Here is a 15,580-nt window from a genome sequence, read left to right as displayed (position 1 = left end):
CTTTTATCTGAGTTGTTTGGGCAATTTTACTGTAGACTATCAGTGTGTGATCACTGAAGATCTGATTCCTGGGACTTAATACTGCTGACCTGCAGTCCCACCAACAGTTGCACATTTATTAGGCATCTGGGAGTTGGACTGATAGTCATTACACATAAATGTGCTATAATAAAGTCCTCATGCAAAAGTGGTTTAGTGTGCCAAACCCGCCTATTCCAGGTTTGTCTGCTCCAGGGGTATTTTAATAGTTACTGAGAGATGAGTCTACTGGTATTAAGGGACTTTTTTTGTGCTGCTCCTACTCCGTGCTCACTCTCCAGTGAAGGAGAGGGCAGTAAACTTTGCTTCATTGCACATGCGCTGCATGTAGAACACATGCACGGCGTAGCCGAAGTGCATTCATCTTGGCTTCCTATGAGAACTGTGCAAGAGCCTGGACTGCCTGGCACTCTTATTCCAGGAACTATAAAAGGCATACCCCTGGAACAGACAGACTTACTGTATGTTCATAAGAACATTCTGGGGGTTTACACTTACTGTGTATCCTTAAAAACAGCGGTGAAGCACAGAAGCATTTTATATGTAATTGTTACAGATTAGTCTAAAGCTAAGGCTACACAGAAACATGTATTATGTGACGGAAAGCCTGAGACAAGCACACACCCAAAACCATTTGTACAACTTGTCTGCGACTCGTAGATGGGTATGTGCATAGCTGTCCACACTGGTAAAGTTGCATGTGACCAGCAAAGACCCCAATATCCATAATGATTGCATGAGTTTGCGGGTATATAAACACAATGTACTGTTTAGGAGAGCTGAAATATTGATAAAATACTACTCTATGCTTTACCTACAAAACTGATTTTTTTTTTTTTGCTCTTCATTTTTTCTCTTACAGGCAGAATTAAAAAGTTTAATGGACAATACATTGACCTCATTTGAATTTGCCAAGGAGCTGATTAAACACAACCTTGTAAGCTGCTTAAGATGGAATGGCTATGGATGTCTTATACAAATTATTCATTGAAAATGAATAAAATGTTAATAATATGAACATGTCCCAATTTTGTCAGGTGGTGTTTCGTGCCGGAGAGGGCGCTTTACAGGTACTTCCACCCTTGGTTGATGTTATTCCAGAGGCACGATTGAATTTGGTAATTTACTACCTCAGGCAAGGTAACAATTTGTTAAATTACTGTTGTTTTTATTCTGGTGTGTTCCTGATATACAAAAGGCGTATGACAGAAAATTTTCTAACAGATGTAGTGCAGTGGGTCATGATCCTCAGGATAAGACACTTGTCTAAAGTGAAATCCCTCTTAAATATCACATAGATACTCACCAAAATCTATACAGCTAGGTAGATTAAATACTGTGTTTAACTTCCATCATTTTCTTTTTATTTAGATGATGTTCAAGAAGCTTTTAACTTAATCAAAGACCTGGAACCAACCACCCCACAGGTACACATGGAGGAAATCAATGTCCTTTAGAGAGTAAACATAAAAAAAAGTCTTTTATTGTTTTCCTCATAACTGACCTTCATCTTCCCTTGCTGAAATCTAAACCATTATTTCACATTATTCTCAATAATCTGATGTTTTTTTCCTTTAAAGAGGCTCTATCATTGGGAAAAGTTATTTTTAGATAAGCACATTTTTAGATAAGCACATTAGAAAGGCTATTCCACACCTACCTTATGTATGTAAATTGCCTCTGTAGTGTTTGAATAAGTCCGTTTTTATTCATATGCTAATGAATTTCGACCATGCACTGAAAGTCTCACTGTTCTATGTGTATGTAAGCAGAGGCTGCTGTGCTAATGACTCATCTCTGCTATACATACACATAGAACAGACTGTGATCACAGATACTGTCGAAGTTCATTAGCATTTGAATAACAATGGACTTGTTCAAACACTACTGAGGCGATTTACATATAAAAGGTAGGTGTAAAATAGACTTTCTAAAGGCTATGCAAGGAAGTGCTTATCTAAAAATGACTTCTCCCAATGATAGAGCCCCTTTAAGTGTTTTCAGGTTTAAAGAGATATTCCGGTAACAACGTCAATATCCAAGTTAATAAAGGATAGGGGTAACTTGCCACTCGTGGGGGTCCAATACTGGGACCTCCACTAATCACAAGAATTGGGATATTTGTATGGATCGGCTGTTTAGAAACGTACATGCTGCTCTATTCATTCCACTGAGAACTGTCAAAGTGCAGCACTTGGCCATCTTTGGCTGTTCCCAATAAAATTAATGGAGCACAAATTTTTGACCTGCTGTTTCATTCAAACCATCATGAATGGTGGTGGTCCCATAACTAGGACCACTACCGATCAGTAAGTTACCCTCTTTTCTTTGGATAGGGGTGGTAATTTATTGTCACTGGAATACCCCTTTAACTGCAAGAGCCAACACAGCACCATTTTAGTCCATACAACTGTGTTTGGTACTTCAGCTCAGACCTAGCTGAACTCTGTTACTTAATTGTGACTGTACTACAGTACCAGACACAGCCTCAGTCTTACGTTAGTTGCACACCTAGGTTCCGTTGTTCTGGGCCCTCGGAGGATCAGAATAATGGATGTACAAATCGGTAAAGTAGCAGATACATATGGAGCTTGATGAACTTCATCGTCTGGTGATTTTAGGTCGTCACTGTAATGAAGTCTCCAAACTGAGACTGATTCACATGTAAACCCAGGGTTACGGTGGTACCTAAATTAAAAATAATCCATTTCAAACAATACTACAAGTGATAATAACCCAGATATGTTTTTATTATACAGGAATACATCCTCAAGGGTGTTGTAAATGCAGCACTAGGCCAAGAATTGGGCTCGGTGAGTTCAATAAATGTACAATAACTTTTGTGTGCTTTTTCTATTGTTTACTATCCAGAGCTGTCTGAATTGACTGTGAAAGCTAATCCATTTAAATATTATAGTTATAAAACTAAAATCTGTATTAGGATATTTTATCCAATAAGACCCAACATAAACATGTTGTTAATGATTGTTTTGGGCACCAAAAATATGTACATATGTATTATATTAATATATATGTGATATGTACCTAGAATTTGTGCACTTACACACTGTGGTAAAGATATATGTAAAAATACTACACTTTATTAAAGGAAGTCTGTCACCAGATCCCATCTTGTAGACCTAGGCCCACAAATAGATTGGTTTAGGGTTATCTGAATAAACAGCACTTTGCCCTTGTGAATTTATGCCTCAGTTGCCAAGATATCACTGTTTTTGTCAATATTCAAATTAGCTCATTGGTACAGTATTCTTATTGAGGTTGTCCAGGAATTGCTTCAAAATATTTTTTTCTCCTATTTTTCCTCTAAAACCTAAGTGCATCTTATAACTAAACAGTAGTTATCTTGTATTATATGAATACTTCTTATTTACATCTAGAGAGACCATCTCAAAATTGCCCAGCAGTTCTTTCAGCTTGTCGGTGGATCAGCCAGTGAATGCGGTAAGTTGTGCATGCTCTTGAATTTGGTCTCCAATTACAGATACTTGTACCTATAAATAATTGTTTAGTGTGTTTAAAGGGTTTATTTAATAAAAAAAAAAAAACAAGTTTTAAACTAAAAGCACGTAGGAACAGCCTTTATAAAGGCTATTAATCACTAACTTTTATCTTGAAAGTCCGCGCTGCTGTTTTTGAATTTCTGTTCTTTTCTTCTTTATGCTAATTGTGCTCAGAAAGCACAGGGGGCGTTCCCCTGTGCTCTCAGCAGAAGCGTCATCCAATCAGTGTTGCCTTTCTTCTGCTCCGTCATCCATTCTTCTCCTCTTCTAACAGGAGACCACCACAAAATGGATGATGGAACAGCCGACTGCGCATGTTTTGTCGCCATTTTGCGGTGGTCTCCTGTTAGAAGAGAAGGAGAATGGACGACGGAGCAGAAGAAAGGCGGCGCTGGATGAATGACAACTCTGTGCTGAGAGTACAGGGTGAAAACCCCCTGTGCTTTCTGAGACAATTAGCATAAAGAAGAAAGAAGACAAAATTCAAAAACAGCGGTGTGGACCTTCAAGATAAAGGTAAGAGATGAAATTAAAGACAAATCTTTTCAGATAGGCCTATCACAATTCTTAATGTAAACCCTTTCGTACCGTCATTAAAATCCCCAAAATGTAACCCTCCTCTGTTCCAGCTCCCACATTACCCCACATGATATGATACCATTTCAGGCTAACTCTATATGTCCAAGCACCATCCACATGTTAAAGGACAGGACTGGTGACGGCTCAAAGTTTTATGTTTGTGTAATGACAATCACCGCTATTAGGGTCAGTTCACACGTGAAAACCGCCTAGCTTATTTGTGCGAGGTAAAAAACCTCGAGGAGTTTTTTTGACGCTGTTTTTTGCATTCCACGCGGTTTTTGACGAGGTTTTTGACGCGGTTTTCGCTAGCGGTTTTTGCTAGGGTTTTTTTTTCCTATATGTGCTATAGAAACTGCAGGCGAAAACCGCGCGGTTTTTTGCAAAAAACCGCGCGGTTTTTTACCGCGCGGTTTTCGCCTCCCATTCACTTCTATGCAATTCTTCAGGCGTTTTCCGCCTGAAGAAAGGTCATGTCGCTTCTTCAGGCGGAAAACGCTAGGAGGAAAAAAAAAGCTAGTGGTCTACATAGACCACCATGTTAAAGGAGAGGTTTTTGAAGCGAATTCCGCTGTCAAAAACCTCCCCTTTGCCCACGTGTGAACTAGCCCTTACAAAATTGTTTGGCAACTGTATAAGCAATGCCGCCCCTGCTACCTCTTGTGTCACCCCCTCTACCTCATAGATTGTAAGCTCTTGCGAGCAGGGCTCTCAGTCCCATTGTGTGAAATGACTTTTCTTGTAATACATCTTTCTGTCTGTATTTGAACCCTACTAATTGTACAGTGCTACGGAATATGTTGGCGCTATATAAATAAAATTTATTATTATTATTATTATTATTATTATTATTATTAATAGCCTTTATAAAGGCTATTTCTAAGTGCTTTTAGTTTAAAACATTTTTTTTTTAGGTGTGATCAGATTTTATTGAACTTTTTCAAATTTAGAACAGAGCAAAACAAAGAAAGGTATAACATACATAAAGAATCGGCCAAAGACCTGTTGAGGGCCACTACATAGGCATACAACAAGGTCACAACGGGAACTGGCATATCAAGAAAAAAATCAGCAAGGCCAAAACGACCACAGGAAAAGAAAAAACAAGACGAAAAACATGGAGGATACAAAAACACAGGGAAGGATGAGACACAAGAGGGACAAAAGGGAACAGAGGGCAAGCTTCAGGGGGAGGGAGGGAACTAGGGCCTCAGAGTGCCAACAGGGGGGATCCAGGAACAAGAGGGCTCATGCAAAGAGGGAGGAAAACTCAGTGGGCTCCTAGAACACGACCCATGACCGCCAGAGGGCATCAAACTTGGACGGGTCAGCAGAGTCTTCCCCGACCAAAACCTCCATCCTCCTGATAAGAAGGAACTTATGAAGCCATTCCGTCAGAGAAGGGGTCGTAGTACTATGGGGGATAACCGTCCTGGCGGCCATGAGGAAGTGACGCAGGAGGTCACCCTTTACCTCGGAGATCCTGCCTGGGATAAGATGGAGGAGAGCCAGCTGGGGAGAGGGAGCCAGAGAGTGACCACTGACTGACCTTCACATACAGTGAAAACACAGAGGACCAAAAGGCCTTGATCTCCCTGCATTCCCACCAGATGTGAAAGAAAGAGCTCACCGCAGCACCAACAAACGTCAGAAACAGCAGGGTAGAATTTGTGAAGAAGGACTGGGCAACAGTACCAGTGGGTCAGAATTTTAAAGTTTTTTTTCCTGGGAACTGCAAGGCAACGGCAGCTTGTGGACCAGTGAGAAAGAGCGGGCCCTGACAGCAGAAAATAGTCGCAAGTCTAGGTCAGAGTCCCAAGATCTAATATAAGGGGGGAGGCTCGGGGTAGCGGCTGTCGGGAGAATGTCATAGAGAAGGGAGAGGGTGTGAGTTGGAGGAAAGGGGGATGTCGGGAGTAGAAGTACCGAGCTGACTAAGGGATGGAAATGGAGTTGACCCAGCAATTGAACCTAGTCTAACGTCGTCTTTAGTGGAGCGGCAGAGGAAACAACGGGCAGATAGGTTCGATGGGAACATAGGGGTCCAGATTAGAGGGCTTAGGGGGCCAGGGATCCTGGTCAGAGAGGTGAACTTGCACACGCAATTCCAAACCAACAGGAAGTATGAGGCAAGTGGAGAAAGTTGCACTGAGGCTGGACAGTACTGAGAGGGGACCCAAGGCAGGGAGGGAAGGTGGGTAGAGAGGAGACCCACTGCTTATCCAAAGCTCTATATCGCCAGTCGAAAAGGCATAGTAAGACGGCCAAACGGGTCTGGGATACCAGCTCCTCCGCTCTTGCCAAAACATGTTTTTTAATACTAATAATACCACCATAAGGTGAACAAATAAGGTGACCTGTATATAACTACTGAGTAATAACCCCTGACAGGGAATAAAGAATGTTATAATTCACAGACTAAATAGTGCTCTCAAAAAATGCTATATTGTGAGCAAATAAGCATTCCATACAGACAGTCTGCAGAGCACCTTAATATTGCTGACCTGTCAACCCCTTTTTCCATCTTTGGACTTTTTCCATCTTTGTGTTTTGTTTATTTCTCCCTGCATTCTAAGGCCTAGTTCACATGGGGACAGAATAGCTTATTTTGGTCCTGATTTTGCCACTGGAAGCTGCATCAAAATCGGGACCAAAATACGCTTGCCGCGACTGTCAGTCACGGCTTCCCGCTCCGGAGTAGGCCCAAAATGAATGGTTCTAGACCAGAGGGTGCCACCGCGAGGCGGATGCCGCGGCTCAATGAGCTAATTTGTTGTGAGACAATCGGAGCCCCAGGGGAGGTGAGGGAACATGATAAACAGTGTTACTCACCTCTCCAGGATCTGATGTTAATCCTAGCAGACTTTGGGCCTGTATGATAATGTTCCAGATGTCACGTGGTCTGGGATATTACCATATAGGCCCAAAGCCTGTGCTAGCAGTACCATACAAGCCCAAAGCCTGTGCTAGCAGTAACAGCCTGTTACTAGAGATGAGCGAACACTAAAATGTTCGAGGTTCGAAATTCGATTCGAACAGCCGCTCACTGTTCGAGTGTTCGAATGGGTTTCGAACCCCATTATAGTCTATGGGGAACATAAACTCGTTAAGGGGGAAACCCAAATTCGTGTCTGGAGGGTCACCAAGTCCACTATGACACCCCAGGAAATGATACCAACACCCTGGAATGACACTGGGACAGCAGGGGAAGCATGTCTGGGGGCATAAAAGTCACTTTATTTCATGGAAATCCCTGTCAGTTTGCGATTTTCGCAAGCTAACTTTTCCCCATAGAAATGCATTGGCCAGTGCTGATTGGCCAGAGTACGGAACTCGACCAATCAGCGCTGGCTCTGCTGGAGGAGGCGGAGTCTAAGATAGCTCCACACCAGTCTCCATTCAGGTCCGACCTTAGACTCCGCCTCCTCCGGCAGAGCCAGCGCTGATTGGCCGAAGGCTGGCCAATGCATTCCTATGCGAATGCAGACTTAGCAGTGCTGAGTCAGTTTTGCTCAACTACACATCTGATGCACACTCGGCACTGCTACATCAGATGTAGCAATCTGATGTAGCAGAGCCGAGGGTGCACTAGAACCCCTGTGCAAACTCAGTTCACGCTAATAGAATGCATTGGCCAGCGCTGATTGGCCAATGCATTCTATTAGCCCGATGAAGTAGAGCTGAATGTGTGTGCTAAGCACACACATTCAGCACTGCTTCATCAAGCCAATACAATGCATTAGCCAGTGCTGATTGGCCAGAGTACGGAATTCGGCCAATCAGCGCTGGCCAATGCATTCTATTAGCCCGATGAAGTAGAGCTGAATGTGTGTGCTAAGCACACACATTCAGCACTGCTTCATCAAGCCAATACAATGCATTAGCCAGTGCTGATTGGCCAGAGTACGGAATTCGGCCAATCAGCGCTGGCTCTGCTGGAGGAGGCGGAGTCTAAGGTCGCTCCACACCAGTCTCCATTCAGGTCCGACCTTAGACTCCGCCTCCTCCGGCAGAGCCAGCGCTGATTGGCCGAAGGCTGGCCAATGCATTCCTATGCGAATGCAGACTTAGCAGTGCTGAGTCAGTTTTGCTCAACTACACATCTGATGCACACTCGGCACTGCTACATCAGATGTAGCAATCTGATGTAGCAGAGCCGAGGGTGCACTAGAACCCCTGTGCAAACTCAGTTCACGCTAATAGAATGCATTGGCCAGCGCTGATTGGCCAATGCATTCTATTAGCCCGATGAAGTAGAGCTGAATGTGTGTGCTAAGCACACACATTCAGCACTGCTTCATCAAGCCAATACAATGCATTAGCCAGTGCTGATTGGCCAGAGTACGGAATTCGGCCAATCAGCGCTGGCCAATGCATTCTATTAGCCCGATGAAGTAGAGCTGAATGTGTGTGCTAAGCACACACATTCAGCACTGCTTCATCAAGCCAATACAATGCATTAGCCAGTGCTGATTGGCCAGAGTACGGAATTCGGCCAATCAGCGCTGGCTCTGCTGGAGGAGGCGGAGTCTAAGGTCGCTACACACCAGTCTCCATTCAGGTCCGACCTTAGACTCCGCCTCCTCCGGCAGAGCCAGCGCTGATTGGCCGAAGGCTGGCCAATGCATTCCTATGCGAATGCAGACTTAGCAGTGCTGAGTCAGTTTTGCTCAACTACACATCTGATGCACACTCGGCACTGCTACATCAGATGTAGCAATCTGATGTAGCAGAGCCGAGGGTGCACTAGAACCCCTGTGCAAACTCAGTTCACGCTAATAGAATGCATTGGCCAGCGCTGATTGGCCAATGCATTCTATTAGCCCGATGAAGTAGAGCTGAATGTGTGTGCTAAGCACACACATTCAGCACTGCTTCATCAAGCCAATACAATGCATTAGCCAGTGCTGATTGGCCAGAGTACGGAATTCGGCCAATCAGCGCTGGCCAATGCATTCTATTAGCCCGATGAAGTAGAGCTGAATGTGTGTGCTAAGCACACACATTCAGCACTGCTTCATCAAGCCAATACAATGCATTAGCCAGTGCTGATTGGCCAGAGTACGGAATTCGGCCAATCAGCGCTGGCTCTGCTGGAGGAGGCGGAGTCTAAGGTCGCTCCACACCAGTCTCCATTCAGGTCCGACCTTAGACTCCGCCTCCTCCGGCAGAGCCAGCGCTGATTGGCCGAAGGCTGGCCAATGCATTCCTATGCGAATGCAGACTTAGCAGTGCTGAGTCAGTTTTGCTCAACTACACATCTGATGCACACTCGGCACTGCTACATCAGATGTAGCAATCTGATGTAGCAGAGCCGAGGGTGCACTAGAACCCCTGTGCAAACTCAGTTCACGCTAATAGAATGCATTGGCCAGCGCTGATTGGCCAATGCATTCTATTAGCCCGATGAAGTAGAGCTGAATGTGTGTGCTAAGCACACACATTCAGCACTGCTTCATCAAGCCAATACAATGCATTAGCCAGTGCTGATTGGCCAGAGTACGGAATTCGGCCAATCAGCGCTGGCCAATGCATTCTATTAGCCCGATGAAGTAGAGCTGAATGTGTGTGCTAAGCACACACATTCAGCACTGCTTCATCAAGCCAATACAATGCATTAGCCAGTGCTGATTGGCCAGAGTACGGAATTCGGCCAATCAGCGCTGGCTCTGCTGGAGGAGGCGGAGTCTAAGGTCGCTCCACACCAGTCTCCATTCAGGTCCGACCTTAGACTCCGCCTCCTCCGGCAGAGCCAGCGCTGATTGGCCGAAGGCTGGCCAATGCATTCCTATGCGAATGCAGACTTAGCAGTGCTGAGTCAGTTTTGCTCAACTACACATCTGATGCACACTCGGCACTGCTACATCAGATGTAGCAATCTGATGTAGCAGAGCCGAGGGTGCACTAGAACCCCTGTGCAAACTCAGTTCACGCTAATAGAATGCATTGGCCAGCGCTGATTGGCCAATGCATTCTATTAGCCCGATGAAGTAGAGCTGAATGTGTGTGCTAAGCACACACATTCAGCACTGCTTCATCAAGCCAATACAATGCATTAGCCAGTGCTGATTGGCCAGAGTACGGAATTCGGCCAATCAGCGCTGGCCAATGCATTCTATTAGCCCGATGAAGTAGAGCTGAATGTGTGTGCTAAGCACACACATTCAGCTCTACTTCATCGGGCTAATAGAATGCATTGGCCAGCGCTGATTGGCCAGAGTACGGAACTCGACCAATCAGCGCTGGCTCTGCTGGAGGAGGCGGAGTCTAAGGTCGGACCTGAATGGAGACTGGTGTGGAGCGATCTTAGACTCCGCCTCCTCCAGCAGAGCCAGCGCTGATTGGCCGAATTCCGTACTCTGGCCAATCAGCACTGGCTAATGCATTGTATTGGCGTGATGAAGCAGTGCTGAATGTGTGTGCTTAGCACACACATTCAGCTCTACTTCATCGGGCTAATAGAATGCATTGGCCAGCGCTGATTGGCCGAATTCCGTACTCTGGCCAATCAGTGCTGGCCAATGCATTCTATTAGCTTGATGAAGCAGAGTGTGCACAAGGGTTCAAGCGCACCCTCGGCTCTGATGTAGGAGAGCCGAGGGTGCACTTGAACCCTTGTGCACCCTCAGCTCTGCTACATCAGAGCCGAGGGTGCGCTTGAACCCTTGTGCACACTCTGCTTCATCAAGCTAATAGAATGCATTGGCCAGCGCTGATTGGCCAATGTATTCTATTAGCCTGATGAAGTAGAGCTGAATGTGTGTGCTAAGCACACACATTCAGCTCTACTTCATCGGGCTAATAGAATGCATTGGCCAGCGCTGATTGGCCAGAGTACGGAACTCGACCAATCAGCGCTGGCTCTGCTGGAGGAGGCGGAGTCTAAGATCGCTCCACACCAGTCTCCATTCAGGTCCGACCTTAGACTCCGCCTCCTCCAGCAGAGCCAGCGCTGATTGGCCGAATTCCGTACTCTGGCCAATCAGCACTGGCTAATGCATTGTATTGGCTTGATGAAGCAGTGCTGAATGTGTGTGCTTAGCACACACATTCAGCTCTACTTCATCGGGCTAATAGAATGCATTGGCCAATCAGCGCTGGCCAATGCATTCTATTAGCGTGAACTGAGTTTGCACAGGGGTTCTAGTGCACCCTCGGCTCTGCTACATCAGATTGCTACATCTGATGTAGCAGTGCCGAGTGTGCATCAGATGTGTAGTTGAGCAAAACTGACTCAGCACTGCTAAGTATGCATTCGCATAGGAATGCATTGGCCAGCCTTCGGCCAATCAGCGCTGGCTCTGCCGGAGGAGGCGGAGTCTAAGGTCGGACCTGAATGGAGACTGGTGTGGAGCGACCTTAGACTCCGCCTCCTCCAGCAGAGCCAGCGCTGATTGGCCGAATTCCGTACTCTGGCCAATCAGCACTGGCTAATGCATTGTATTGGCTTGATGAAGCAGTGCTGAATGTGTGTGCTTAGCACACACATTCAGCTCTACTTCATCGGGCTAATAGAATGCATTGGCCAATCAGCGCTGGCCAATGCATTCTATTAGCGTGAACTGAGTTTGCACAGGGGTTCTAGTGCACCCTCGGCTCTGCTACATCAGATTGCTACATCTGATGTAGCAGTGCCGAGTGTGCATCAGATGTGTAGTTGAGCAAAACTGACTCAGCACTGCTAAGTCTCTGCATTCGCATAGGAATGCATTGGCCAGCCTTCGGCCAATCAGCGCTGGCTCTGCCGGAGGAGGCGGAGTCTAAGGTCGGACCTGAATGGAGACTGGTGTGGAGCGATCTTAGACTCCGCCTCCTCCAGCAGAGCCAGCGCTGATTGGTCGAGTTCCGTACTCTGGCCAATCAGCGCTGGCCAATGCATTCTATTAGCCCGATGAAGTAGAGCTGAATGTGTGTGCTTAGCACACACATTCAGCTCTACTTCATCAGGCTAATAGAATACATTGGCCAATCAGCGCTGGCCAATGCATTCTATTAGCTTGATGAAGCAGAGTGTGCACAAGGGTTCAAGCGCACCCTCGGCTCTGATGTAGCAGAGCTGAGGGTGCACAAGGGTTCAAGTGCACCCTCGGCTCTCCTACATCAGAGCCGAGGGTGCGCTTGAACCCTTGTGCAGCCTCGGCTCTGCTACATCAGAGCCGAGGGTGCGCTTGAACCCTTGTGCACACTCTGCTTCATCAAGCTAATAGAATGCATTGGCCAGCACTGATTGGCCAGAGTACGGAATTCGGCCAATCAGCGCTGGCCAATGCATCCCTATGGGAAAAAGTTTATCTCACAAAAATCACAATTACACACCCGATAGAGCCCCAAAAAGTTATTTTTAATAACATTCCCCCCTAAATAAAGGTTATCCCTAGCTATCCCTGCCTGTACAGCTATCCCTGTCTCATAGTCACAAAGTTCACATTCTCATATGACCCGGATTTGAAATCCACTATTCGTCTAAAATGGAGGTCACCTGATTTCGGCAGCCAATGACTTTTTCCAATTTTTTTCAATGCCCCCAGTGTCGTAGTTCCTGTCCCACCTCCCCTGCGCTGTTATTGGTGCAAAAAAGGCGCCAGGGAAGGTGGGAGGGGAATCGAATTTTGGCGCACTTTACCACGTGGTGTTCGATTCGATTCGAACATGGCGAACACCCTGATATCCGATCGAACATGTGTTCGATAGAACACTGTTCGCTCATCTCTACCTGTTACCATACAGGCCCAAAGCCTGTGCTAGCAGTAACAGGCTATTACCACTAGCACAGGCTTTGAGCCTATATGGTAATATCCCAGACCACGTGATGTCTGGGACATTATCATACAGGCCCAAAGACTGCTAGGATTAACATCAGATCCCGCAGAGGTGAGTAACATTGTTTATTATGTTCTCTCACCTCCCCTGGGGCTCCCATTATTATACTCAGGGGTCTGAAAAGACCCCCGAGTATAATAATAGCGGTAGTGGGATCGCGGCCTGGGATCAGGCAGTGCTGCTGCCGATAGGAGAGTGGTGAAGCAGCGCAGTCTCCAGGGCCGCCCCAAGATGTTTTGGGGCGGTCCTGGAGACATCACTGCTTCACCACTCACCTATCGGCAGCAGCACTGCTCCAGTGGTCGCCCACAGGAGTTTTGCCAAAGGTGTCTTGCCGCTTGACTCGCATATAAGCCGAGGGGGGGCTTTTTCAGCACAAAAGGGGGGGCAAATACAATAGAGAGAGGCGGATGTCGGGTCTGTATTCGCATTGTGAAGGCTAGACTGGTCTATGAGCGCGCACGCAGGGCCAGCGGCATCTCGCCGCTTGGCTTTGCATATGTGACCCCGCCCACCAATGATGCAACAAAGCAGGGAGAAAGAAGATTTTAGAGCAACGAAGACTGGTGAGTATGCGACGTGGGAATACCCCTTTCATTTAATTTTTTATTAAAATAAAAACATTTGGTTTCCGGATTTTCTGTTTTTTTGGGTTTTTTTCTGAAAGATATAACTGTACAATCTGTGTAATTTTACTGTCAAAAAAGGGAACCTGACTTAAATGATTTCTCGGCAAGACAGTGTAGCTTATGACTAGGGGACAATAATGTGACTTCTGTGTTGGGCGGGATACCCTCCCTGTTGGTGAATTGATGTATTGCATTATGTAAATGAGCTGTAAAGAAAACATTTTAGTTTTAGATTCCTTACATTATTGGTTTATGATTGTCTCTTCTGTGTAATGTTTCTGCATGATAATATTATTATTTCATACTTAGATACAATACCAGGACGACAATGCATGGCCTCTTGTTTTTTTCTGCTTCGTCAGTTTGATGATGTCCTGATTTACCTTAACTCTATCAAGGTCAGTTCAGCTATATTTACTCATAGTTCCCCTTTAATTTTATGAAGAAATGTTTTTATGAGGTGCAAGCCTATTAAAGGTATGGGTTTGGAGAAATGTATACTTGGTCATTTTAATGATTTCAATACCAAACTGACAATCCAAATATTTTTCCTAATACAATTTCCTAATACAATCAAACCGTTGCTACCAAGATAGGCTAAGCCCCACATAGAGAGCCACAGCCTTGCATTTTTTTGCAAGAAAAGTACCTGCAACGGAAATGTTTCTTTAGGTATAATTGTAGCAGAAAGTCCTCAGAGGAAACCTCTGTGAACTTCATGTGAAAAGCGATACGGGCAAAAACTGTGATGCATTTACGCCACGTTTTTTCCTGCAACCTGTGGCCCGCTACATATGAGGCCTTAGCCTAAAGAGGTTTTCTGAAATATATTGGGCGGGAAAGAGGGCTGTTGCCATAATAAGAGAAAACTGATAAACAGAAAACTGTGCTGCAGAGCCAGCTACTTGAAGCCAGTATTTGGCAACAGCAGTCATGTAGAGATGAGCGAGTACTATTCAAAACGGCCGTTTCGAATAGCACGCACCCATAGGAATGAATGGAAGCAGCCGGCACGCAGACTTTGCCGGCAGCCGGCCGCTTATCCCCCATTCATTCCTATGGGTGCGTGCTATTCGAAACGGGAGTTTCGAATAGTACTCGCTCATCTCTACAGTCATGTTGTTAGTCAGGAACAGTGACCCTGAATTTCCAGATAATAATTACCGTATTTTTCGGACTATAAGACGCACTTTTTTTCCCCCAAATTTCGGAGGAAAATGAGGGTGCGTCTTATAGTCTGAATGTGGGTTTGCAGCATGGCCGCGCTTCTGCCACCGCTGGTTTTCTTCAGCGGCAGTAGCGCGGCAATCCGCAGGCCCCGGCAGCTAAGACAGTCCCCGGCATCTGCTGTAGTAGACCGGCGGATGCCGGGGAGTGTCTTAGCTGCCGGGGCCTGCAGATTGCCGCGCTACTGTCACCGCTGGTTTTCTTCAGCGGCAGGAGTGTGACAATACTGCAGGCCCCGGCAGCTAAGACACTCCCCGGCATCCGCCGGTCTATTACAGCAGATGCCGGGGACTGTCTTAGCTGCCGGGGCCTGCGGATTGCCGCGCTACTGCCGCTGAAGAAAACCAGCGGTGGCAGTAGCACGGCCATGCTGCAAACCCACTGCTCCTCCGCAGGTCCCGACAGTTAGTTAGCCCCCCCCCTCCTGGCCTCATACCTTTAGTGATGCAGGCCGGCTCCTGCACGGCGAGGCCGCAGGAGCCGACCTGTTCCGATGACAGCCGGGAGCCTAATGAAGGCTCCCAGGCTTGTCATAGATATATATTACTATCGCGGCTGGTCTATGACCCTCCGCGATAGTAATGTATAGAATCTCCCATAGACGGCAATACACTTGTATTGCCGTCTATGGGACTTGCAATCAAATGATTGCAGGTTCAAGCCCCCTAGGCGGGGGATATTAAAATAGTAAAAAAAAAAAAAACACTTAAAAAAAATATAATAAAAAATAAAATAAATAAAAGTTCACCTCCTTTCCCTAGAATA

General features: G+C 46.1%; 1 protein-coding gene across 1 annotated transcript in view; it reads left to right on the top strand.

Moving 5' to 3' along the window:
* IFT56 (intraflagellar transport 56) overlaps window positions 1-15,580 on the top strand; it is a 45,294-nt gene that overhangs the window by 21,166 nt on the left and 8,548 nt on the right. The window contains exons 8-13 of the mRNA XM_075286338.1: window positions 902-976; window positions 1,077-1,179; window positions 1,411-1,466; window positions 2,799-2,852; window positions 3,438-3,501; window positions 13,898-13,986. Of these exons, the coding sequence (XP_075142439.1) occupies window positions 902-976; window positions 1,077-1,179; window positions 1,411-1,466; window positions 2,799-2,852; window positions 3,438-3,501; window positions 13,898-13,986 (441 nt within the window). The remainder of the gene's footprint in view (window positions 1-901; window positions 977-1,076; window positions 1,180-1,410; window positions 1,467-2,798; window positions 2,853-3,437; window positions 3,502-13,897; window positions 13,987-15,580) is intronic.

This window comes from Leptodactylus fuscus, chromosome 9, assembly GCF_031893055.1.
Source record: "Leptodactylus fuscus isolate aLepFus1 chromosome 9, aLepFus1.hap2, whole genome shotgun sequence".
Taxonomy (NCBI): Eukaryota; Metazoa; Chordata; class Amphibia; order Anura; family Leptodactylidae; genus Leptodactylus; species Leptodactylus fuscus.
The sequence above is the reverse complement of the archived record's forward strand: the minus strand, read 5'-3'. Positions and strand labels throughout refer to the sequence as shown.